Raw genomic sequence first — 25,067 nt, 5'->3', positions numbered from 1 at the left:
GTACTGAGCAAGACAAGTGCAAGCTGATACTTTCTGTGGAAGGTCTTGAGTCTTTTGTTCTCCTCGGACAAGAGGATCAGGAAAACCAGTTTTCTCGTGTGTCCTCTATTTCTAAACTATTATTTCAAGATTACACAGCTGCTGGCTTGAGGTCCTTTTGGTGTAGGTGGCTCATAATATTGGAGCTAGGTGTCCTGCACAGCTGTTAAATTGTCCTATTTCCTTCATCTAGTGGCGGACTTCTTTATGGAGCATTAGCAGAACTCTTTGCAGCTGATTTTTAGCTTCTGTGTCAAAGGCGGCAGCGGTTTTCCCTTTTGGAGTTTTTTGGGGTTTTTTTTTTGGTTTTGGGGGTGGTTTTGGTTGTTGTTCTCCCCCCCCCCCCCCAAATTCATACCACTTTAGCCTTTGGGTAGTGATTTTTGTCCCAGTTCCAGGACCTAAGGGGTGTTTTGTTCATGGGTATGTCAGCACAAAAGTTACTGTGCAGTGAACTAAAGTATGAATTTTTAGTGCTCTGGCTAGTTCAGCCTAACTCGCATCAGCATTACTGGTGCACTGAGTGTCCTTAGGAGGGGATGAATCTGCCTGGTGTGGATGGAGTACACACTCCTGTGACTAGTGCATGCTCCTCCTACCAAAGGATGACATTGGCTGGCTTGGAATGGTTAAAGCTTTGTTTAAGCTGCATCCTGAGTCACTGCAGAGAATTCCCCATGTAGATGAGACTATAAGTGTTAAGAGGAGGGGAAAAGTGAAGTCATTAAAGGAGTGGAAGAATGGCTTAGTGCTTGGTCATCATGGATTTTGGATTTGGTGTTTTGTGGGTTTGTTGAGTTTTTTTTTTTGTTTGTTTGGTTTTTTTAAGGCATGATGCTTTTTTCTGAACAGTGCTATGCATGCCCATCTGCTATGTAAGAACTCTAGCTAGCAGAAGGAGCAGCAATATGCTGATTCCATAACCAAGTATGGTGGATGAGAGCACTGCGTTAAGTATCACATGTATCCATTTGCAGGACAGACCCACCTAAAACAGCACAGAGTAACGTCCAACTGTTACGTGATTGTATGCTCCTCCTAACAGGTATACTCACTAGAGAGCCTGAAGGATTTTGGAGAGTGTGTGATTGCACTCCAAGCTGGTGTTGTTAAGAAGTTTCTGCAAGGTTTCATGGCCCCCAAGCAGAAGAGAAGGAAACATCAAGGAGAAGACTACATTGCCAAGGCTGAGGAGATAGATGAAGATAAGAAAATGGCAGAAGAAGCTAAGGTATTGTTCACTTCAGGGGTCTGTATCAGTCTTGAGGAGGGACAGCACATTTCATGGGGTACTAAATCCTGAGCAGCTTCTCTGGATTCCAAGTTTAGAGTGCAATGTTTTTTTGTTGTTTATGGGGCCGGGTGTTCCCTGGTTATTTTGAAGAGTAAAGGTATTGGCAAAATGAAAATCATTGTGGAATCACAGTTAATTTTCTCTCTCTGAACAGGAAATGGGTCAAGTCAAATATTTGACTTCGTTTGTGCAGTTCCTCACACAAGTTGGGTACTTTCATTAAAGCATATTAGAGAGCATTTTTAGAGTACTTAACAGGAGTTAATATCTATCAGAGAGGACTGATGGTGGCTTTAATGCCTTTGATCTGTAAAGAGGGGGAGAGACATGTTGAAGTTTTGGTGACTGCAAGGGAGTTAGATTCAGGTAAATATCATTGTATGCATGGGGACACCCAAAGAAGATGCAATTGTGGGTTGCACACAGCTTGTCTGGACATCTGGGCAAACGAGCCATATGTGCCCGCAGTAGAAAGGCGGTACTGTGAGGGTAAATACATAGCCTTCCAAATCAAAGCTCAGAAGGGATGGAGAAGAGCTGCAGAGGATTTGGTAGGGTCATACAGACAGTTGAGCTGTACCAGTGTTTAATCCGAAGAAGGATACTAGTGCTCAGGTAGTTTCTGTGCCCAGAGTTGAATGGGACATTAGTGACCCATGACAAGACTTTTCCCACTGCCCCCTTCAAAGCACTCTGCCCTGATTGATCATTGACTTCAGCAGAAGTAGCAAGATCAGAATTGGATCAGCGGAACTATTTGAAATTCCCAACTTAAAAAAGAAATATTAGATGCTTGATGGGTGCTGGGGTATGGGTTTTTGGGGGTTGGGGATTTTTGTGTTTGTTTTTTGTTTTGTTTAAAGCTCCTGTCAGTGTATGCTGAACTCTTGTTTGAACATCAAGTCTTTGCTATGCTGTGGTATTGCCATGTTAGCAGGATATTTGGATAGGCACTAGAAATTTTCACATTCCTCAGTTGTCCTGAAGTATTTAAACTTTGCTAACTTTGAATCTTCCAGTCTTTAGTGCAGGGGGAATAGAAGGCTACCTTATCCTAAAAGCTATCAGCAGAATACAGAGCTGTAAAAATCAGTTATGTCTGGGACAAAAAGGACCTGGATCATCACATTTCCTGTATCTACAGCAACACCATATCCTGCCTTACTCTCATGCATCTTACAGCTATAACCATAAGGGTTATACCTGTAGGACATATTTTAAGGGTAACATTGGATTTACTACAATATGTAAATGGATAGTAATTCAGCAACATGAGCTCTGTATTTGAACCCTGGTCACTTCTTTACTATTGCTAAAGCTATATCAGATTTAAAAGCCAAGCCTTTATTTGCCTGAAAATTGAGCCATTTTGGCCATGAATGTTTGGTTAGTTTCTCTGTTCTACCTTAGAGCATTGCTCACTTACTGACATGAGCATCACTTGTGACAGCAAGGCCAGGCTTCTGTGGCATGCTTCATTCTAGCAATTGCAGAATTTTCAGCTACAGCAACCTGGTTAGATGAAGTGCTCTGTGTGACTGAAACATCCCAATTTGTACTTTCTCCTCCATAAACCAGCTGGAATGGTAGAATTTCTGAATATTGCTGGACTTGTAATCATAAGTTACTTCAATTTTTTTTCTAGTATTACCCAGTTTGTCTAATGTGACTGCATACTTAGCTATACAGCTCAGCCTTATAGGTGTACGGGCAGATTTCGGTATTGCCAGTCTGAGTGTGTGGTCATGCAGTTCTCCCTCCAGAGCACTGGTTTTTGTGTTGTGCCGATGTCTCTGGAGCATTTATTTATGCAGTGCAGTGCCTTCTTTATCTGGCTCAGAGTTTCCTAGACAGTTGTGGTAGTACAAGCAATGTTCAACTTTTATGTTGGGGTTTTTGGTTTGTTTGTTGGTTTGTTTTGGAGTTTGGGTTTTGTTTGTTTGGGGTTTTTTTTTTTTTTGCCTCAGTTTATCTGGAATGAGCTTTCTTTGTGCCAAAGCAGAAAAACTTTATAGATGACCTTGAAAGAGCAGCCCAGATCTTAGATATAGTTATCCAATTTAAAAAACCTGACGATTAGGCTTCTAAAGACAAATCTTCTGCATTGGCCAAGATTTATGAAGTCTTTTAAAGCCAGAACTGCACTGAGAGTACATAGCAGGTAAAATACAGCATAGCCATACTGGAAAAACACACTTACAGACTATACGAGTGAAATTGCAATCCTGTGGTATGGTTATGTCTCATTTTTCCTGTGAAAAACAAGTTATGGCTTAATAGGCACACATTTGCTGACATAATTGTCTATACTAAGGGTTCCTTCTGGCTCGGCTACATAGCTAGAGATCACACTGCTGAGTGGCAAAAGATTGCAATGTAGACCTGGCTTATGGCTGTTTCTGAAAATCAGTCTTGTGCCTCTGTGTTTATGCAAAGGTTCCTATTTCCAGTGGCAGTTGCACTCTGGACTATCGCAGAATAGGGCAGGGAATATGTGACCTTTTTGCAGCTTGACATTGCAGCACAATCTAAGCATAGTGAAGAGCATGGGTAGGTGATCCACCTCTGCTACTTGCTGTCAGCGGTGTTCACAAGGGAAAAGGCTGGGGGGGCCAGTCTTCACCTGCAGAGAATACCTCAAAGAGCAGCTTCACAACCAAGCAATTACTGTTTCAGCTGTTCAGAGGAATTTCTGTCATTTTATGATACCAGATGAGAGCCTTTCTAGCTGGAGGTTTGTCCACCTTTACCAAAGCAGGTATTTTCTGTCACTCTGAAGCTGAACTGTGACTGAGGATTTCTCCTTTAGTATTTTTGTGGTGGTTTTTTTTTTTGTTTGTTTGTTTTTGGTTTCCCTGCTAGATTGCTCTTCTCCAGTCAGGAGGGAATTTAAGTAACTTCTTTCAGTCTCCTGTTTTGCCTAGTTGGCAGTCTGAACTCTCTTGGTAATTGTACTGCTCAAATGCTGTAGTCTCATGATGCTTGGGAAGCAAGGCTAAAAATCTGTTAAATTCCACAGCTTGGGGAGAAAAGTCTGAGCAAAACTTGCCAGCAACTTTTGCAGATTTATCTTGGCCCAGCAGTTACCCAGTATGTTAACAGCAAAACCCATGGAACAGTTAGTTGGAAAATGAATTACACAGTATGTGAAGCACCTCAACAATGTTCTGCAAAGAAACAGCACAGCGCTGTGTAATCTGCCACAGTAGGCTGTGCAGGTTTCCATTTGTCTTGAATGTCTTGGGCTCCATGTTCCATGCTAGCAATGGCAGCAAGGATGTTGGCATTTTAGAACAGTTTGTGTGTTTTTTTCCAAGCATCTAATATATGCTGTGCTTCCTCAAATTCAGTGGGAGGAGAATGTGCAACTCTGCAAAAATCCTGGGTTTTGTTTGGCTCCCAAATTGCTGTCAGCTGCAGAGTTTAGATTTTCCCATCTGATGCTTCACTGTTTCTTTTTGCATTCTCCTGAGGTAGAAGAACATTAACTTGAGTCCTATTATGTACCTGTCATGTCTAGGCCATCACCTCATTGTTGTAAAGTGAAGGATTAACGTTGGAGTTGAACATGAACATCCAGTGGCTCTGGATTGCTTCCCTGTTCTGGTGCATTTCCGACTTACCGCAACGTTGTTTCTAAACCTCCAGAGCTGAGTTTGAGATTTCACATGTGGCTTGCTATGTGCAGACTCCAGCAGTTGCCTTGGTGCAAATCTAAGGTTTAATGCTTTCATCCTCACTTGCAGCTAATTCTGGGATTTCACATGTACTGAGGTCATCTTGTCTCAGGAAAGCGGCTGGTTTCATATTTGGGGCTCCAAATGCTTTGCCTGTCAAATCCGATTGTCGCTGATGTCATGGTCCCCTCTGCCAGCTAAGCAGCTCTGAGGACCAGCCGGACCAAGCATGTGGCCGGTCTTGTGGATGGTCTCGAGTGTCTGCAGTACCCACTGGAGGGCAGCACAGCCTGCTCTGATCCACCACACTCAAGTGGTGTTGCCAGCTGTCGCCTAACTTTCATCCCGCATTTTACAGTGCTAGATTTCTGCCTTTTATTTTCTTAGCCTGATGATTATTTGGGTTAGACTTTCAGAGCAAGAATTTAGTGGAGTTCACATCAGTTGTTTCAGCCTGGCCATGAAATGCAAAAGGGCTCTACTGTTATGAACAAACTGTCTGATCCAGTGAGGCTGGTTATGGATAAACCACAAATAGGACTGCTGAGGCTATATAGAAGCAAAGAAATACAGAGTTGAGCTTTGGTTATTAAGGGCCCCAGCTAAAGGATATAAAAACATCTTCAGACTATAGTGAGCTGTGTCTGTGTGCTTCGTTGTAAGTTGTTAGGTCTGTCTGCAGGTTGCTTCAGCCATGGAGAAGTGGAAGACAGCAATCCGTGAGGCCCAGACCTTCTCCCGTATGCACGTGCTGCTCGGGATGCTGGATGCCTGTATCAAGTGGGATATGTCGGCAGAGAATGCCAGATGCAAAGTGTGTCGCAAGAAAGGTATGCATTCCTGCCCCATGCCTGCATAACAGTCAGACGCTGTCACCTCTCCATGCCCTGCTTAGGCAACGTGCCCTTGTAGTCTGTCACTCTGTCTTTGGCTGTATTTTGAGTTCTGAACGTTAGGATTTACAGTCAGAAGCATTTGACCCTGACTCCAATAAACCATTCTTACGAAACCAGTACACAGTCTTGCAGAACATTGCAGACCTGCTATCCCCTGGATATTTAGAGTACTTGGACACAAGTCATCTACAAATCCTTCTGGGAACACTTATGCCACTGTCCATTCCCTGGTTTCATTTTTGAATTGGAATGGTCTTTGGGTCTCTGAACCTTCTCAGTTAATCCCATATTTTACAGAAGGAATGAGCAAGGATAGGGTGGGAAGGTTGTTATCCTTTGTAGCCGAATGGGAGAGAGCAAGGTGGAATGATTGTACTTTGAGGCTGGAGTGGGAGTAGAGCTACTTGAGCTGAAAGAAGCAAACTCTTTGCCTCTTGAGTGACAGCAGAGAAATTAAGCTATGTGTGTATGGCTGCTGCTCTGCTAAGGCTGGGGAAGTAACCAAAAAGGTAGCAAGGGGCCACCTTCTCTGTATGCGCTATAGGATGAAGGGCTTTAGAGTTTTGCAGGTGGAGGGTGAAGTAGAAGGCCTATCACCAGTGACAGAGTCCTAGTAATTTGTTCTGCCTTAACCTCTCCTTTTGGATGGAAGCCTGGAGGAAAGATCTTGGTAGTACATTCTGCCTCATCATATGCTTTTTGTCTCGCTTTCTATTTGCTGAAACACTAGTGGGAAATGAGGGCGGACAGGCCTCTGGGGGAATGCTGGGCCACTTTTGTTTACCAGAAGGCTATGCCATCCACCTCTTCAGAGAGATAAGGTCTGAACTGGTGCAACATCCTCCTTCACCGTGGAGCCTCAGGGATATTCCAAACCAATGCAAAAACATCCTGTCTCCTGTTGAGAGGGGATTCTAGGCAGATGTAAAAGGGGGCTCACCTGAGACTAACAGATTGTAGTTTCACAGAACTTAAGAACTGAGATGTTAAAGAGACATTCTGGCAACCTCTCTGCACTTTCTTTTTTTCCTCTTCAGTAAATGAAATAGCTGGCTCAGGACTGTCTCCCCATTTCCCTGCATCAGTCAGAAGCACAGAGAGACTAGTTCTGCTGCATGCTGATTTTCTTTGTAGGCTTGCACCTTAAGTAGAAAGAAGATGCTGTGCAGGTTGGCCAGATTGAGGCTAGAATAAGAATAGCTGCATTCATAACTTCTTGCTAGGCTCTTGGGCATCTCTGCAGCAAACTTCTCTTTCCCTGTGTTTGGCTTGAGATTTAGCCTGGGTGGAACCTATTTGGCAGGTTTCTACCTTTGCCTCAAATGAAATGTTTGCAAGGCAAGGGACTTTGGATTGTTTTTTTTGTTTGTTTTTAAATGCTGCTGGTTTCCACTGCAGTGATGGAACCAAGAAGGAAAGGTCCCTGCCGTCAGAGGGTACTTTCTGTCTTTCTCTTGCTTTGTCCTGACCTGCACTGCATCAGCTTCTGCTTCTCAGGTTGAGCAAGGCTGTGGCACTCAATTACAAGTTGCACTCTCCTAGGTGAGGATGACAAGCTGATCCTGTGTGATGAGTGTAACAAAGCCTTCCACCTGTTTTGTTTGAGACCGGCACTCTATGAGATACCAGATGGTGAATGGCAGTGCCCAGCATGTCAGCCTTCTACTGCCAGGCGCAGCTCACGGGGCAGGTAAGTGACCCTCCTTTCCTTTGCATTGCCACTGATGCACAGTTCTAGCTGTGCTTTTATAAGACGACCAAACCAGCCTGAAACAGAGCCCCTTTAAAAGGTTTGAAATAGCCTAGTTAACTCAATGGCACTGGCACAATAGAAAAGCAATTTTTTCAGGCTGTAACTGTAGCACACCTGTGTTGTACTGACCCATGACAACTTCAGGAGTTTTGATAAATAACTTACATGTGGCAGTGAAAACATGCACAAAACATCAAACAAAATCGGATGCGCCTAAGGGCTGTTGTTTTCTTTGGCTGAGCAGCTGGTTGGGTTGCTTTTTCATGTGAGTGTAGTAAGTAGCACTGCCCTACTGTAGTCCTGACTGTAGTCCACTGGGCTGTTGCTGTTGTGTTCTTGTCAAGTTGCAGCAGATGTTACTCCAGGCTGCAGCTCAGCCCCTACTGTGCTACTAAAAATCAGGCTACAAAATGCCACTCATGGTTTTCTGGACATGGTAAGCCTTAACAAGGCAGGAGTCCTTATAGAGGGAACATGATTTGAGGAGGAATCAGTTGTTCTATGCAGCAGACAGTAGTAGTTGCCTCCTGACAGCAAGGGGTTGAATTATTTTTTGAATTGCAAGCTGCAAGTTAAATGTACACGAGATGTATTTTTCTGTTTACAATGTATGTCCTCTGCTGATTGTGACTGCTGCATCTACCTGCTTGTCAGCAAGGTGAGGTTATCAAATGGCATCTGAAGCATAAGCAGTCAACAAACAGATCCTTCCTTCCAGAGTGGCAGCACAATAAGAGGTGTACTAGCTTGTAACATGCAGGTGGAGTATGGTGTTAAGAGTATTGCTTACTCCCTGGGCACCATTTAAGAGTTCATCAGGCTTGTACAAAAATTACAGGGCTTCAATGCAGTTGTTCTAGCCTGAGATCATAGTTACTTTGATGTGTCAGGGTCACCTGCAAGCTGCTTGGCTCCTGAATGAGAGCCATCAGGTGGGATAACACCTGTCTTGTTATCTGCTTTCTGCTCTTGTCTTCCTAGCTGAGGCAGGAAAAAAAATGTTGGCCTGGGAGCACTTTTTCCCCACCAGGTACTGTGGGAGGTTATTCTTATTCCTTTTACTACTCGAGTTTGTCTTTCTCCAGAGAATTGTGGCTCCTACAACAGCTTTGCCTTTGTCCCCTTTTGCCTATGCACGCTGTTTCGTTTTCCTGTTTTTGTAATGGTTTGAATGCTTTAACAGACACATGCAAGAAGTCGCAACTGTCCTAGGCAGAGAGTCTCTGTGGCTTCTGACATCAGCACATAAGAAGCCCAATGCTCTGCTCACTAATAAACACAAGCTTAGCTGTGAATAATACTAAACGAGGTCTGTTTCCTATAGTGGACACGCAAGTGGCATGACAGTGGAAGGAGATAATGGGAAAATATTGCAGCAGAAACAAAAAAGCCCCCCTTTTGAAACTCCTTAGGCCAGGTCTGCAGACCTGGGTAAAACAGCAGCATGTCTTCTTGGGGAGGAGTAATTACACAGCAATCACAGTCTTAAGATCCATTATCATGTGGTCAAGGTGCTTAGAACAGCAAAAATTATACAGATTCAGCTGTTGGGGATTTTCAGCCCAGATGCTCAAATGATAGCCTGGGAAGTGCCCTTTTAGCTGCAGCTACAACTTGATACTCTCTGAAATACAGTAGACTGCTTCAGTCTGAGACTGGGTGTTTATTTTACATGAGGTGGTCAGCAAGCTTCTGCCTCTGAACAAACAGTACAGAGGGTCCAGGGCCTCTGATGCCCAGACTCTGGGTACAACACATGTGTTTACCTGCCTTACTTTAGGAACTATGCAGAGGATTCTGCTGAGGATGAAGGTGAAGAAGGTGAGGAAGCTTCTGATGAACCAGATGCTGAGGAGGAAGAAGAGGAGGAAGAAGATTATGAAGTTGCTGGACTGAAATGTAAGGCTTTGACCGTGCAGGAAAGTAACAGAAAATATTAAGACTCTGCGTTCAGTGTCCAAAGTTTTGATCCCATTTGGGACTTGTGCTTTTCTTCACACAGAACAGGTTCTTGGAAACATTGGGGAAGGCTGTGGTGGTGCTGTATTCGTTACCTGGGGAGCTGGAGTGAACTCTCAACCCTTTGTGATAGGGTCAGCGGTAGCAAAGATTGAAACTGCAGTGAAGATTGAAAGCAAAGATTGCATGATTGCAAAGATTGAAACTCTTGCTCACTGCCCAGTTACCTCCCTGGGAACGCTGCTGAGACCATTTCTTAATGCTGCGAGGCAGTCAGCAGAGGCCGCAGCAGGGCAGGGTGAGGCAACAGCATTATCGGTTACTGCTATTGGCAGTGTATGTGCCTACAGGGTTTGTTGGTAAACTGGATGCTGTTAATAGATGCTTATAGAGCTTTAACCATACCCCCTTTCCTTGCTTTTTCCCTTCCCACCAGCTCATAATCTCTTAAATGCAGGATTTCTAGTGATTTGGCAAGGAGGCATTTCCAAATAGTAGGACTCTGCCCATTCCTGTGGGAAGGCACAAGTACTCTAGGTCTAGTGTGGCCTGGACCACCAGCACCCTTTGGTTGCATACAGAGACCACTCAGGATGCATAACTGGCTCATTCCTGGGCAGCTGATTGGAATAAAATAGCATTTTCTAGACTCCTCAATGACTGCTTCTCCACTTAACTACTTGTTAGTATGTGTATCCACTTTGTTTTTAGGGGAATTTGACTTGGTCTCATTTGGTCAACTTGATGCACTGAAAAAGATCGATATTGGAATGGCATGCTGCCAGCATTTGCTTTCTGTCAAAATACCCTTGTCTGACATAAAATTAACTTCAGAGTGTGTTAGCCAGGGCAGATAGTGGAATTGGAGTCTGGGACCCAAAGGATTATTCCATGTTCTTTCAAGGGTTTCCATCAAGGTCTATCAGTCTTGATTTCCGTGCTTTGTTCTGGTTGCAGGGACATTCACTGATCCCCCGGCTATGGACACTGCTTGTTGTTCTGTAGTGTATCCATGTCCACACTTGGAGCGTGTTCAGCCTATGTTGCACGGCCAAGTCAGGAGCTGAGCCAAGGTTTCCAAACAATAGCAAAAGAGGGTTACAGTCACTAAAAATAAAGCACTAAATGCAACCCCTAGTTTTAAAGAGCATTAGCATGGAAAGGTCACTGTGGAAAACTTTTGTTTTAATAGAGAAGTCCCATTAATCCTCATGGTGTTTATCCTGAGGGATGTAACCTAGAATGTTGGATTGTCAGACATTTAACACATGCTGCATGCTTGGCACACAAGCAGAGTGACAGCAGGCAGGCATCCCACTGCCATGACACACGCTCCTCATGTGGGGGGCCCGGCAAGATGATTTATTGGACGGGACTAAATTAGAGGCTGAAGATGAAGTGCTACAGCACACTGGATACAGCTTGCTGAAGCACTTGTGACCAGGTGAAAGGAGCTTGGCTGGGGGAGAAGACTAACACATTCTTTTGATACAGAAGGGTCATTGGAGAAACTTAAGACAAGGAAGTGCGTCAGCACGCTTGCATTTCCATCAGTGTGTAGCTCTGGGCAGACTAACAAACGGGCAAGTGCCTTTGTGGGATATAATGCAGTAGTCCTGGTCTTGGGGAATAAAATCCCATTGTTTCCCACTTGCAACATGTGGAGCAGCTCCTGGCTGCAGTAACTCGACACTCCCTGCACACAGTTCAGTTTTCCGGGGGACTTAGCAACTGGCTTATCCGACTGTGTGGACCACTCGTAAATGCTTGGAAAAGCACCCATCCCCAAACCGGTGAGGAGCGAGGGGGCAGCAGGAAACCGGGGAAACACAAAGTTTCTGCTCCCAGTGCTTTCAGAAAGGATGTTGCAGTTATATTTGAGACAACTGCCTGTCCTTGCATTACTTCCTCTGCCCTCCCTCAAGTCTCAGTGCATCAGGGTCTCAGCACTTGGTTCTGCAGACAGAGGGGCTTGTTGTTACAGCCCTGGGCAAGCCTTAACATGCAGCAGAGGAGCTGGAAGCTCCCAGGTCTCCCTCGGAGCTCAAGTGTCTGCCAGTGCTGTTGGCTGTCATGTATGACCACCCTTTAGCAGAAGGCTGTTGCCAGACAGCAATGGCCTCTTTTTGGACAGGAGGTGATGACCCGCATATCTCATCTGGAGAGGGTATCAAGAGCACAGCTGACATGAGCATGTGCTCAGTGAGGACAGGCTGACAAGAAGCTGGGTCATTGCAGTCATACGTGGGTTCACTAGCTCCTCCGTGCTGTAAGCGAGGGTCTGCCTGGTGTGTACGGCTGGGCAAAGGGCTTGTGATCTCTGCTTCCAGGTTAACCCATTCGTCTAAGCCCATGGCTTATATGTTTCAGTGAGACCCAGAAGGGCAGCCCGGGGCAAGCGGAACACAGCCATGTACTCCTCAAGGCAGAGAAGGCACCAAAGGAAGAAGCAGTCGCTGCACCCTGCCAGGGGACCCCGGCAGCGGGCTGCACCTGTCAACAGCGCAGACATTGATGAGCTGGTAAGAGCCAAATTGCTCCCTGGAGGCTGCTCACATCATGAGCTATAAACAAAACAGGTGTTGTGCTTCCTCCCCTTCACAAAGAAATACCCTGAATCGTATTGTGAAACCCGGGCTGGGCTGGGGGTGGGTTAACAAAGGAGGCATATCCTTAAGGACCTGGTACAAATGGAGCACAGATATGCCAGGCATCCTTCCCCAGCCGCTTTCACACATTGTCCCCCTTGAGTAGCAGGCAGCCTGCTGCTTGTTAAAGGGTTTTAAATAGTATCCATATGTCTCTGCAGAGAGGTGGGGGGACTGAGGAGGTCCTGGATGGTCAGAGAATGCCAGCAATGTTGGACCCTTGCTCCCTAGCCTTGGCCATTTTCTGACAGTTGTTGTCCGTATGGTTGCTCCTCAACCTCCAGGACATAATTTGGCTGGTTTAGGTTTCACTTGACATTTAAAGAATAAAACCTTATGCTCCTGAACAGAGCAGTCTTGTGTGTGTGTGCATGTAAGGTCGGGTGGAGCTGTGGTGTGCTGCGCTGTTTGTCCTGCGGAGGGACAAACCACAGGGGATACGTAAGGATACTCTAGCCCCATGGGCCACATTGCAAGCCTCTGCTAGATCTGCCATCTGTCCACTGACCAGCACTAGTAGTACTGGTGTATTCTGTCACTCTTTGAGCAGTCCTGATAATGGTCTTTGGGCTTGCTGCTTTGTGTGCTGGGTGTGGGTGGGCTGGCTAGTGTCCTTCTAACTGGTCTGTGTTACAGATTGAAGAGCAACCAAACCAGCAAGCCCAGCATGGGCTGCCACAGCCAGCCTAGAGGGATATTCAAGTGGGGAAAATCTTACTGGAACAGCTGGGTCAGGGTCTCTGACAAAATGCTGTGTTGGGGAAAAGGGCTCTGCTAGGGCTCTTTCACTTACTGTTTGTCCTGGGAAGAGACTGAAGCTGGCTCAGAAATAGTGCCCTGTGTTGTGCAGCCTTCCTGTCATCTGACCTACCCTAAGCAGCAATGCTTGCGAGCTGTGCATTCAGAGGCGAGGGGATGTCCCTGTGCTGGTGGCTGACCTGCTGCGGATCCCTGGGCAAATGGCTGACCTTGTGTTCAGCCTGTGTACAGGACAGCAGTGCTCGAGGCATCAGCTGCTCTTTGGTATTTAAAATGGCATGGTCAGCTCTGCAATGTCAGTACAGCAGCACAAGTGCTTTCTCCCTCTGCCTCTCATGTGCTGTCTGCCAGGGGCTCAGAGAAGGCAGAGAGAGGGAATTCACACTCTCCATTTGCTGTCATTTATTCTCTGGCTGCTTGTTTTGACCATGTTGTCTTTGAACCTGTCTTGAAAGACCTTGCTGCCTCTAGAGAAAAGACAGGCTGCTTGTGAGTTATTCCCACCAGAGCTTCTGGATGGGGCTCCTGTTCTGTAACTCAAGTTGCCACTGCACGTCTTGGCTGTTACCATCAAAGGCCCCATAGCAGAGCAGTTTGCCTTTTGATTATTGTGGAAGATGGCTGCATTTGAAAGACTTGAACTTTGTTTCTGCAGGAGTACTATGTATCCCCACCCCTTAACACTACTATGTATGTATGCTATGTATGTATACTATGTATCCCCAACTTTACACTAGCTCCTAAGCAAGAGGATGGAAAAGAGCTCTGCTAAGGACCAGCAGAGCGTCAAAACTTTGCTGAATGCTAAAGTCCCTAGCGATTCCCCTCCTTTTAACAGCATCCTTTGTGTGGGCAGGTCCTTCAAACAAAGAAGACAGCACGTCGCCAAAACCTCGAGTTGCAGAAGTGTGGGGAAATCCTCAGCAAGCTGATCAAGTACCGCTTTAGTTGGCCCTTCAGGTGAGGGCAGGTGGCCTCCTCTATGGGCGCAGGACTGTCTGCAGATGTGTAGGTGTGGGTTGGCCATGCTGCAGTCCTGCCAGATCCATTTGCTGGCTGCGAGACCGGGGTTTCAAAAGCAAGTTAGAGATGGGAAGAAAGGGATTGAAGCTGCTCCAGAAGAAACCACCACGCCCTCAGTCCTCTGCTGGACTGAAGATGTGGGGCCCTTCTGAGGTGGTGTAAAGAGAGGGTGGTAGGCTATTGGCCAAAGAGGGGAGGCTGGGGTGGGTGCTTTCTGCAGCCTCCAGGGTTTGCAGGGCACTCTGTAGGCGGTGCGACTGAGAGAAAGTAGCCATGCCTGCCATGTGCTAGTCCGTGTGCCTGGGCCAGCTCTCTGGGCAGAAGGCCAAGCTGCTGTCCTTCTCATCATCATGCCATGGCTGCTGCGGGGCTGACATGTCTGTAGTGCTGTCGAGGTGCTGCTTGGGTTTGTTACCACACTGGGGGGGTGCAGGTTGGGGTTGCTGCTCAAGTGAAGGGGGTGGGGGTGATTCTTGCACCTCTACGGCTCCACCCTGCACAGGGCCAGGGCCGTCATTTTCCTCCTATCTTTGTGGCTATTTGTTCGGCAGGGAGCCAGTGACCACGGAGGAAGCCGAAGATTACTTTGAGGTCATCAGCAACCCTATGGACTTCCAGACTATGCAGAGCAAGTGCTCTTGTGGCAATTACCGCTCGGTGCAGGAGTTCCTCTCTGACATCAAACAGGTGTTCTCCAATGCCGAGCGCTATAACCGGAACGGGAGTCATGTACTGTCCTGCTTGGAGAAGACGGAACAGTGTTTGATTGACATGGTGCACAAACACCTCCCTGGCCACACATATGCACGCAGGAAACGCAAGATCTCTGCCAGGTGCCAAGGACTGGAGGAGCAGGAAGGGGACAGTGATTCGGAGCCCCTTGAACATTCTCGGGGGCGGAAGAGGAAGAAATGAGGGTTGGGGAGACTAGGGGGAGAGCCAGAGCTGGAGCAGGCCTTCTGGTGCTGCCAGGCAGCAGGATGGGCTGTCTGGAGAGAGTTGGGAAGCAGCAGGCACTTCTCTATTAATCCAGCCTTCCCTTTGGCCCATCCTAGCTTTAATTTTTCTGCAATTTCCTCAAGTATTTGGTCATCCACTGAGTGAGCAGAGATGACTTACTACTTCCTGCAAAATCCACAAAGCTCTGAATGAGTCTGTCCTGCTAGGAGAGGAAGATGGGAGAGCAAGGGGAAGGCCTGGCCAAAGCCTGGCTGGGCAGGGGAGCACGAAGCCTACTCCAGCTCAGGCGCTGTCAGCTTCCTTGGGATGAGCCACTTCCTCCCCTCCACGAGCAGCCGGCGCCAGAGTGCAGTGGGGCCTCTGCTGTCTGCTGCCTGTGATGTGAAATCAGCCTTGAGCTGGTGCAGGGAGGGATCATTGCTTCACGGAAGGGCTGGTTGCGGTCAGGCCAATGGGCTGCTAGTTCTTGTATGTATATATTTATATGGTGGTAATTTTGAGCCCCCAATGAAGGGCTGCAATAGGGCAAGCAAGCACTTATATTTACGGAGATAGAGCTTTCACCAGCATCCTAACATAATTGGCTTTGAGGTGCTCTTGCTTTTCCCCTCTCTCCTTGGGGAGCAATCTCTGGAGGTTGCACCCTGAAGAGGGTTCTTCTGAGCTCAGCTCTTCACACATACATGGCAAAGAGGAAGCAGTTGGCTTCCCTGCTTACCTTGAACAGCACACAATCATGTAGCCCTCTGGATGAACCGAGTGCCAGAAGCATACTGGAGAGCGTGGTTTTCTGCATGCCCTGTAGGGAGCTCCAGGGCAAGGGGAGCAGCAGAAACATGTTCTGTGTTACTTTTTAAATTAATTTTCTAGATAAAAGTGGCTTGTTTCTAGCTGTGATCTTGTACAAAGAACACCTGTAAGATACTGTTGTCTTGCTTTGGCACATGTACAGTTTATATGAAATCGTGTTTGCTTTATATTTTTCCCCTTCTTAAAACTCATTTTCTTACCAGTAGCTAGAGTTACACGAGGGGACTTGTTGGCAGGGGGTCTCCCAGTCCCTCTCTAGCCACGCTTTCACCATGTTTTATAGTAATATCTTCCCTAGCTCACTTCCCACACACTCCCCCAGCTCAGCGAGGACTGTCCTGCACCAGCCAACCAGCCTGATTCTGCTGGGAGGCTGCTCTGCCACAGTCCCAGCGGTGGGTCCTGCCGCTGGAGATGCTGACTTTTCTGTAAGAAAAGGGTGTAGGGTTTGGTTTTTTTTTTTTTATCACCTCTCCCTCTCCATCATGACAGGCTTTGATCATACAATCAGGGCTTGAAGTTTTTATTATAGAAGTCTTCAATTCAGAACAAACCACCTACAGGGCTGTTCTATAGTGGTTTTGTAACAGAAAAGCAAAAGCAGCTGTTGCAGCTCCTGTGATTTGAGAAGAAAAGAATCATTGATTAAAAATTGCGGCCTAGTTTTGTGAACTTCTTAGTTTGGTGGTGTTTGTGTTTTGGTTTTTGTTTGTTTGTTTTTTTAAACAGATACTCGTTTCAGTTCTGGACTGTTGATGGCTGCAGAGACTAGGCAGGTTTACCAGCCACTTCCCTCTTCCCCTTTCCCCAGCCTCAGCTACCTGCCCCACAGAATAGCACTGATGTTTGTATTTCGCACGTCCCCTTCAGAGGCTTTGTTTTGTCCTGTTCATAGAGAACATTTTCTGCAGGTCCTTACATGGTGAAACCTTTGGAACTGTATGTTTTTTAAAAATAAATGTCATTGGGGGGGAGGGGGTTTCTAAGGGCTGTACTTGTAATAAATTGGAAACTTCAAAATAAACATTATGTACTTGTGTTTGTAAAACTGGTTTGCAGCAAGTCCTTTGCAGGCGCCCAGAATTTGTGTGGGACTCTCTGGGATGTCTCGCCTCTGCCTTCCCTGGAGCCCCCATCAGACACGATGTTGGTGCCTTCTGGAGCCACAGAGCAAGGGATCAGGGGAACAGCAAGTCCAGGTCAGGTCAGCTCACAACTCTGGAGAACCGTCTTCCAGGCCATGCTCTGCCCAGGTTTGGTTATACTAGCCCCTGCGCTATGCCTCTGTTCATGCTATCACAGTTGGGTTGTGCCGTACCCTGTGTGGCAGGGCTGCTATCACACACCACCTTTCCTAAGCTTTCCTGGGCACAAAATAACATGCTGGTGTGGACGTATGTGCTCTGAGCTGGCCCTGTTGATTGTCCTCCCCAGAGACATTGGATGGGGCTGTGCTCTTACTGCCCCTGGACAGGGGGAGGTCACCAGCATGCAGGAGCAGTCCTCGGGCTGGCCACCTTTTTCGGTCCCTTGTCCCCTGCAGGCTGCCAGTGTGACATTTGTCCTCCTACCTGTGGTAGGAGGCATGTAGAGTGGCACTGGGTAGCTCTCTGGAAGGGAATACAAGGGTGTTACCAGGAAGTTGAAATGTCTTTTGCTCCAGCATTGCCTGGCTGGATGGCCATCAAAACTGCCTCCTGTGTTTTGTTAATATCTGTTTTGCAACTGCAGCCTTGTGGGCTGCAGGTCAGAGATCAGCAAGGACCATTCCCACTATGTCTCTGAAAGCACAACTCCCAACCCACCATCCTGGTCTCTAGCAGCCAAACAGGGACACACTGGGCTCTCTGACATACTGAGTTTCAAAAGCAGCATGGGCTGGGAAGGTGATGGACCAGTGCTGATGTACCACCCATCATCTGCGAAACAAATGTGTTGGCCGAAGTGGTGTCTGCACTTCTGCCAGTGCTGCACTGCCAGGAGGGGTGATGGTTTCATGGGTGTCTTCATTGTCCACCTTGCTCAGGAGCCAAGTTGGGAACACTCAAGCCAGGTCCAGCTCTGCTGGGCAGAGGAAATCCCCTGATGGATTTGAGGTCTTGAAGGCTCTTGGTGATAGACAGATGTTGTTTTCCCCAGAGAAGTCTCATCCCCTCTCCAGAAGGGGTGGTTTGGCTTGCTGGGCATGCAACAGGACCTGGGTGAATCAGAGTGTGACCTGAGCTGGGAGTTTCCAGGCCTCAGCATGGAGACCTCACACAAGCATCTGCTCCAAGACCTTTTTGGAGACTTGCTTTTTATAGAAACCCCTGCATGGCACTAGTGTCCTGTGCAGGGGCTGTAAATAGCTGTCCCAATCCTGGCAGGCTAATGCATGGGGTTGGCGGACAGCTGTGGCCCTGCTGCCCACTGGCACTGTGGACTTGGGGACGGTCACCAGCCTGGCTGCACCTGCTATCTCACTGGGGCACCTGTGTTTTCTGGAGTTCCAGCATGGCCTCAGGAGGCAGCCATGGGGGTGCAGCAGGTGAGGAGCCTTGAGCTTAGTCCCACCTTGGCTTCTTCATGGTTTAATCATTAACATTAACCAATTAATAGTCCAGGTAACTTCGGATTTTTAGCATATTCCCAGAGCACAGCAACTTTCCTTTTGCTATTCAAAACCTGGAGGGAGGGTCCTGCCTTGTGAGGGGGGATAATGTCCACAGCTCATTGAGTGCTGGGGGACACTAGGCTTGACGTCTCCATGCTTAGTTGGACCAGGACCTTGGGGTGTCCTGAGCCCGCTCTCACCCAGTGGTGGCCCCTGCTCAGCCTCTGCAGCTATCTCTCCTGCTGGCACTGGGGCTGGGCATCCATGGCAGTGGTGCCCAAGTTTGGTGAGGGGAGCTGCCCCTGCAGGGATGGGACAGTGCTGAGCCCTGCTTGCCCCTTGCAGAGAGGCTTCTGCAGCTGCCCCCAACCCTGCTGGGGCCTGGTATTTGGCTGCCTTTAGGGCTGCTCCAAGTAGGATGGAGAGGGGATGCAGCGATGATCTTGGGGTGGGGGGATTCAGAGGAAGGCTGAGCTTCCCCAGCATAGGGTTGAAAGCAGCTGTGACATGGGGACAGCTGGTGTCCCTGTCACAGAGCCTTTCCAAGGGGCAGCTCTGCTTTGCAGCAGGCTCTGGAAAAGCTCTGTCTCTGCAGCAGGGCCAGCCATTCCCAGCGCCTCGGGGCTGGCTGCCTCCAGCAGAGACGGGCAGGCTGCTGGAGCTGATCGTGTGCCATGGTCAGGCACCGGCGGCCCCACCGCTGCCCGATAGCTGGGGCCCAGCAGGACCGGTTATCTGGGTGAGCACTCGAGAGGCAGTGAGTTACTTGGCAAGTGCCAGGGAGCTCAAGGGCAGGCTGTCCCTGCTAGGCGCCACGAGCTGGGACATGCGCAGGCCCCAGCACCATTGCTGTGCTGCATGTCTGGGCATGCAAGCCAAAGGTGCACCGACCTGGCTCAGTGCTCAGCACTACAGGGATGCTGCACGCCCCCCCCCCCTCCCCAGGCTGGACTTTGGAGCCTGTCCCGCAGCCAATATTGACTCTCCTGCTGCAGGTCATGGCCCCTTCATCTGCCCAAACAAACCCTCCCATGGCAGCCCATGAGGCTGCAACCCTCCCCAGCAGCAGGGGCCAAGCAGGGTCCCTGCCCTGGCACCACCACCATCACTAGTTGGGGGAAGGGGCTGGGTGCCCACTGGCCCAGCCAGAGGCATGCCATCTCCCAGCACCCCAAATCAGGCACGAGCCCCTCAGCATCTCTCCCTGCACCACACAGGCAGTGGGGGCTCCTTTGCACCTTGGCTGCTGTGCTGGCTCCCAGGGGAGGCGAAGGCTTTTCTCAGATCAGTCACCTGACTTCTCCCACCATCCTGGCAGCCCTGGGGGCTGCGGATGAAAGGCGCTTCACCACATCAATCACAGCAACACAAAGCCCCAGTGCAGCGTGGTGGCGGGCGAGGGGCTGCCAAACCCAGGCCCTGCTGCAACCTCTGGCTCAGGGTGGGGGTCTTGAACGTCTCCTTCAGCTGCAGCCCTGATGCGGGGCTCTGAGCTACAAGGGCTTTGCTGGGGCAGGGGCTGAGGGCTGTTGGTGCTGGCAGGCAGCAGGTGCTGAAAGGAGGGTCCCTCGATGGCTTGTTGCTTCCTGGGCAAGAGGGATGGGGGCCTCAGAGACCCTCCTTAGGGCCCACAACTGCCCCAGCCTGCACGCTGGCTAATTAACAGGCAATTAGATGATGGACAAGTCTGAGCATGACCAGGGCTGCCTGTGTCCCTGCCCACAGCCCCTTGCCCACCATGGAGCCGGGGCAGAGCCCATCTCTCCCCGCCAGCACTGGGAAGCCACTGCACATCCCTAGGGCAGCCAGGCAAACCAGCCCCACGAGCCCTCTGCAGATATGAGCTCCCCGCCGCCGCAAGGTGTCTTGAGGCAGGGTGGGCAGCAGCCCCCACCGCTGAGCCCCCAGCAGGGGGCACGGTGAGGACAGTCCCAGCTCCCCCCCACCAGCCCCGGCAACACCAGCTGAGGCTTGAATTTCCCTCCGGACAATGGGGAAGGCAAGCTGGGATTGTAACCGGAGCAGGGGATAAATAAAGCTGCCCAGAAGTTTCCATTACCCGCACCTCAGGCTTCTGCATGGGACATCAAAGCTGAGCCCTCTCTGCTGCAAAGTCCCGCACCCTCAGCCCATCACCCCAGCTGCCAGCCTGCCATGCCCCAGGTGCCAGAGCGCCAAGCCCCCTTGCCTGGCACCGAGGCCCCAGCAGCCAACGGTGCCAACACAAATCACCTACAGAGCGCAGACTGGAAAAGATGATTCGTTAGCGTGACAGCACAGGAACACCCTCCTCCTTGGCCAGGAGGCGGTGGGCACCAGAACCAGCCCCGGGGAAGCCAAAGTGGGGGCTGGACGCAGGGAGCCCCCCGGTACCATGCTCCTGCCACAGTCGGTGGCAACCCAGCACAGCACGCTCCTCCTCTTTTCTGCCAGCACTAGAGCCCTCCCGGGCCCAGCATACACCCACCACAGGGACTGCGGCCCCAACCCACTGAGCTGGGGGGGCTCCCACAGGGCTGCTCTCCACCCCCCCGAATTCCTCCAAACAGCACCAGGCTTGGTTGAAATAACACATCCAGGGTTTATTGTTTTTTCCATTCCTCGCAGCTAATGATTAAAAAACAAAAAAAATCTAAAATAAATTACAGAATTAAATAAACACGCACTGGATTATTCTCCTCCCTGCCCCGTCCCCGCCTCCCCCCCAAGGAAAGCATTAGAAGAGTCACTGGATTTGGCAACAGCAACAAAACAACCGCTAAGAAAAAGCAGCTACTTGTCGGGTCGAGCGGTGCTGGGGGGAGTCCCGCAGGCCTCGCCACCCCAAACCAGTGTGCATCCCCCCTCCCGCCACCACTCAGCCTCTGCCCTCTCCCCCAGCGGTGTCCCCTTGCCCCTTACCCGTGAGGCCAGCTTCCCCCGGCGTGCCGTCCCCAGGGAGGTGGCAGCCCCCACTCTAGACATGCGTCGGGTTGTCCAGATATGGGTCCGTCTTGGTCATGTGTAGCATGACTGTGGGGGCTTTGTAGTGGCAGTGCACCCCGCTGCAGCTCACCCCACTGCAGGGCTTGCCTCTCGTCCTCACGCCCAGCTTTCTGTTGCACAGACTCTGCCAGGTCTGCAACGTCTTGGAGCTCCACACCCACACCCCACTGGTGATGCCCACCACCAGCGACATGAAAATCTTTAGCATAAAGACAGCCACGGTGGGCACTGAGGCCTCCAAGGAGCAATTGGCAGCACGCCGGCCAGGGAGGTGCAGGCAGCCGCGCTCCAGGGCCCTGAGGTTCCAGTAATCCATGTTCAGCCGCTCATAGAAGTAGCAGACAATGACGCAGGTGGCTGGGACGGTATAGAGGATAGAGAAGACTCCGATCTTCACCATCAGCTTCTCCAGCTTCTCTGTGTTGGTGCCGCCTGTCTTCATGATCTTCCGGATGTGGAAGAGGGCGACGAAGCCCGTGAGGATGAAGGATGTGCCGATGACCAGGTAGCAGGAGAGGGGGATGAGGACGAAGCCGGTCAGGGCACTGACATCCATGCTCCCCACATAGCACAGCCCTGTGAGCTCATCCCCTGCCACCTTCCGCATGGTGAGGATGACGATGGTCTTCATGGCCGGGATGCCCCAGGCGGCCATGTGGAAGTAGCTGCTGTGGGCCTCGATGGCCTCATGTCCCCACTTCTTCCCAGCGGCCAGGAACCAGGTCAGGGTGAGGACGACCCACCAGAGCGAGCTGGCCATGCCGAAGTAGTAGAGGATGAGAAAGACGATGGTGCACCCTGTGCTCTCCAGCCCCTCCTGGATGATGTAGAGCTCGCCGTTCTCCCGGTCACAGGCAATGTTCTCAGCCCCTGCCACCGAGCGGATGATGAAGGCCACGGAGTAGACGTTGTAGCACATGGAGAGGAAGATGATGGGCCTCTCGGGGTACTGGAAGCGGTGGGGGTCAAGCAGGAAGGTGAGGACAGTGAAGGCAGTGGAGACGAAGCAGAGGGTGGACCAGACAGCCATCCAGATGAAGGCAAAGTCCTTGTCCTCCCGGGACCAGTAGACGTCCACCCCGGGGGAGCACCTGGGTGCACAGGAGAGGCTCTTCTCCACGTATTGGAACTTCTCAGGGTTGTCACAGGCCCCCAGGCCATTGGGTCCCCGGCCCTCGGCAGCACCCGGTGGCCAGGGCCGGGGGGCCACAGGCAGCATGCCCTGGCCCTTATGGGGCTCAGTGGCCGAGGCGTTCTCAGGGGCCTCCATGCAGAGGGCGTTGGGGTCATTCTTGGTGGGCAGCTTGCCGCAGTCGAGCGACTCGGGCCAGCCGAAATTGAACTGCTCCATGATGGGGACGCACTTGTGGCGGGCCTGCTCACACATGGGGCGGCAGGCGGGGATGCTGGCGCTCACCTGGTCGGTGCACATAGGCGCGTAGAGGGAGCAGAGGAAGAAGCGCAGGTGGACGTGGCAGCCGTACTCCACCAGCGGGGCGAACTCGTGCAGCTTCAGGGCGGCCTCGCGCTGGCTCTCGTGGCCCAGCAGGTTGGGCATGCGGGTCAGGTTGTACCCGATGCCCCGGCACATGGGGATGTCGACGGGCTGGCACCGCGCCGCCCGCCCCCGCGGACCCTCCAGCCCCCCCAGCTCCAGCCCGTGCCCGGCCGCCGCCAGCTGCCACAGGACCGACAGGGCCAGCCGCAGCCGCAGCGCCGCCATCGCCCGGCTCCGGCCCCGGCCCCGCGGCTACAGCGCCGCCATCGCCCGGCCCCGCCGCCCCCGCGCCCCCGGGACGGCCGCTCGCTGCTGCGGCTGCTGCTGCGGCGGCGGCGCCGCGCCGGGGCGGCTGCCCCCGCCCGCGGCCCCGGCCCCGGCCCCGGCCCCGGCCCCGGCCCGCGCTGCCCTGCGCGCCATGCGGCGGCGGCCCCGCCGAGCGCCCCGCGCCGCCCCGCGCCCGCCGAGCCCCGGCAGCGCCGCGCCGCGCAGCGCCCGCCGGCCGGGACGGCCCCGCCACGCCCCGCCCGCGGGGACACGCCCCAGGGGCGGGGCCGGAGGGAGACACGCCTCTCGGGGGGAGGGGGCAGGACCCGCACGCGGAACGGCACCGGGATCCGCAATGGGATCCGCAGCTGCACCCGGAACCGGAATCCACACCAGGACCGGCATCCGCACCGAGGCCGGGACCGGGACCGGGACCCGCAGCCACAGCCACAGCGGGACCGCAGCTTCGGCGTCACCCAGCCCCACACCCCTCGCAGGGGGCTCTCCCCCCGCCCCAGGCCTGGGGCACCCACGGGTGAACGCCCCAATACAGCCCCCACGGGGTTACCTCCCACCCAGCCCCCACGGCTGTGGGGCACTCGCATCACAGCCCCACCCCATCGCCCTCACCCCAGCCCTAACACCCCCTGCACACACCCTCATTCACACCTACACCCCATCCACACACCCACACACCCTCACACCCAGCCCTGCTGACGCACACCCGGTGGGCACGCGCGCCCATGCGCACACACATGCAAAGACACATACACGTACACACATATGCACACACGCTCACATACACCCACATGCAGATGCATGCACGCGCTCACACACAGGCGCACCCCCAGCCAGGCACAGTACAACCTGTGACCCCGCACACCGGTGGGGCCAGCCGTGTACACTGGCACACATGTGTGTGCACCCCCACCACCACCCCCCCAACACCTGGGCACAGAAACATGCGTAGCCTCACCAGTGCCCCAAGCCACCAGGGTGCTGCTGGAGCCCAAACCACCTGCTCCTGCAGGCACCTACAGTATGGTAGTGTTTCGGGGGTGAGTGGCTGTGCACACCTGGGTGGTGGTCGTGCGGGCACAGGCAGTTGGCATGGCCATGGCGGGTCAGGGCAGCCCCTTGGGAACCCCTTTCCCTACAGGCTGGTGAGGTGACATCCCTTAGCTTGGGGACAAAATGTGCCAATTTGGTCCTGCTGCTGAGAACTGGGAAACTCACATTGCCATGGTGCACCCACACCCCACACACAGCAGAGAGGGTGCCTGTGCCTATGGGGTTGGGGGCCATGGTGGGACAGTGGGAACTGTGGGAGGTGGCTCAGCCCCAGCTGAGTCCCACGACATGGGCAGGGAGAGCCATGTCCCTGCCCAGCACCCTCTGTCCCTGGGTGTCACTCAGGGCTGATGGCAGGGCAGAGGTGCCCTGTGCCCACATGCAGGGGACAGCAATGCCACCCAGCACTGATGATGTGCAAGGCGAGGGCAGCTCCTGGGTGGTGACACAGGTCAGCATGGCTGAGCTGGGGCTGCCAGCCCCTGAAATCTGGTGTCCCACAAGCAGGGTGACAGATCACCCATGATGGGGGCAAGGGGAGGCTGAGAGTGCCTGGCTGGAGGAGCAGTGTTAAAAACATGCTGGGGGTGGCAGCACCCCTGGTTACAGGCTTTGATGCCCATGCCACCATGTGGTGGATGCCATACATGGCATCAGGATCATCACAGGATGCCACCAGCATCCACATCTGGGAGCTGCCGATCCCACATTTGGCCCTGGGGTGCTGGTGCAGGGTGCTCCATGCCATCCCCAGCACCCATCTGCAACAGGGAGGACCAGTGGCTCAGCCATCCTGGGGGCAATTTGGGCAGGGTCCTCGGGATGCCCTGCAGGG

At 51.7% G+C, this 25,067-nt stretch overlaps 2 protein-coding genes across 6 annotated transcripts in view; one reads left to right on the top strand and one right to left on the bottom strand.

Annotated features, from left to right (window-relative positions):
- The window catches only part of BAZ1B (bromodomain adjacent to zinc finger domain 1B), a 50,789-nt gene extending 33,961 nt beyond the window's left edge, over positions 1-16,828 (top strand). For 2 of the 5 annotated variants that reach the window (XM_075719457.1, XM_075719458.1), the window contains 7 exons: positions 1,085-1,270; positions 5,693-5,840; positions 7,449-7,596; positions 9,440-9,558; positions 11,989-12,140; positions 13,882-13,985; positions 14,600-16,828. In XM_075719457.1, the coding sequence (XP_075575572.1) occupies positions 1,085-1,270; positions 5,693-5,840; positions 7,449-7,596; positions 9,440-9,558; positions 11,989-12,140; positions 13,882-13,985; positions 14,600-14,963 (1,221 nt within the window). In that variant the 3' untranslated portion in view covers positions 14,964-16,828. Of the gene's footprint in view, positions 1-1,084; positions 1,271-5,692; positions 5,841-7,448; positions 7,601-9,439; positions 9,559-9,661; positions 9,794-11,988; positions 12,141-12,902; positions 12,972-13,881; positions 13,986-14,599 lie in introns of those variants that run through there. The other 3 variants (XM_075719459.1, XM_075719460.1, XM_075719461.1) reach the window with 3 other exon arrangements.
- Positions 16,829-21,367: 4,539 nt separating this feature from the next.
- FZD9 (frizzled class receptor 9) lies at positions 21,368-23,119 on the bottom strand. Its single transcript, XM_009479415.2, has one exon. The coding sequence runs from the start codon at positions 23,117-23,119 to the stop codon at positions 21,368-21,370; it is 1,752 nt and encodes a 583-aa protein (XP_009477690.2).
- Positions 23,120-25,067: the final 1,948 nt, after the last annotated feature.

This window comes from Pelecanus crispus, chromosome 12 (assembly GCF_030463565.1).
Source record: "Pelecanus crispus isolate bPelCri1 chromosome 12, bPelCri1.pri, whole genome shotgun sequence".
NCBI classification, from domain to species: Eukaryota; Metazoa; Chordata; class Aves; order Pelecaniformes; family Pelecanidae; genus Pelecanus; species Pelecanus crispus.
The sequence above is the reverse complement of the archived record's forward strand: the minus strand, read 5'-3'. Positions and strand labels throughout refer to the sequence as shown.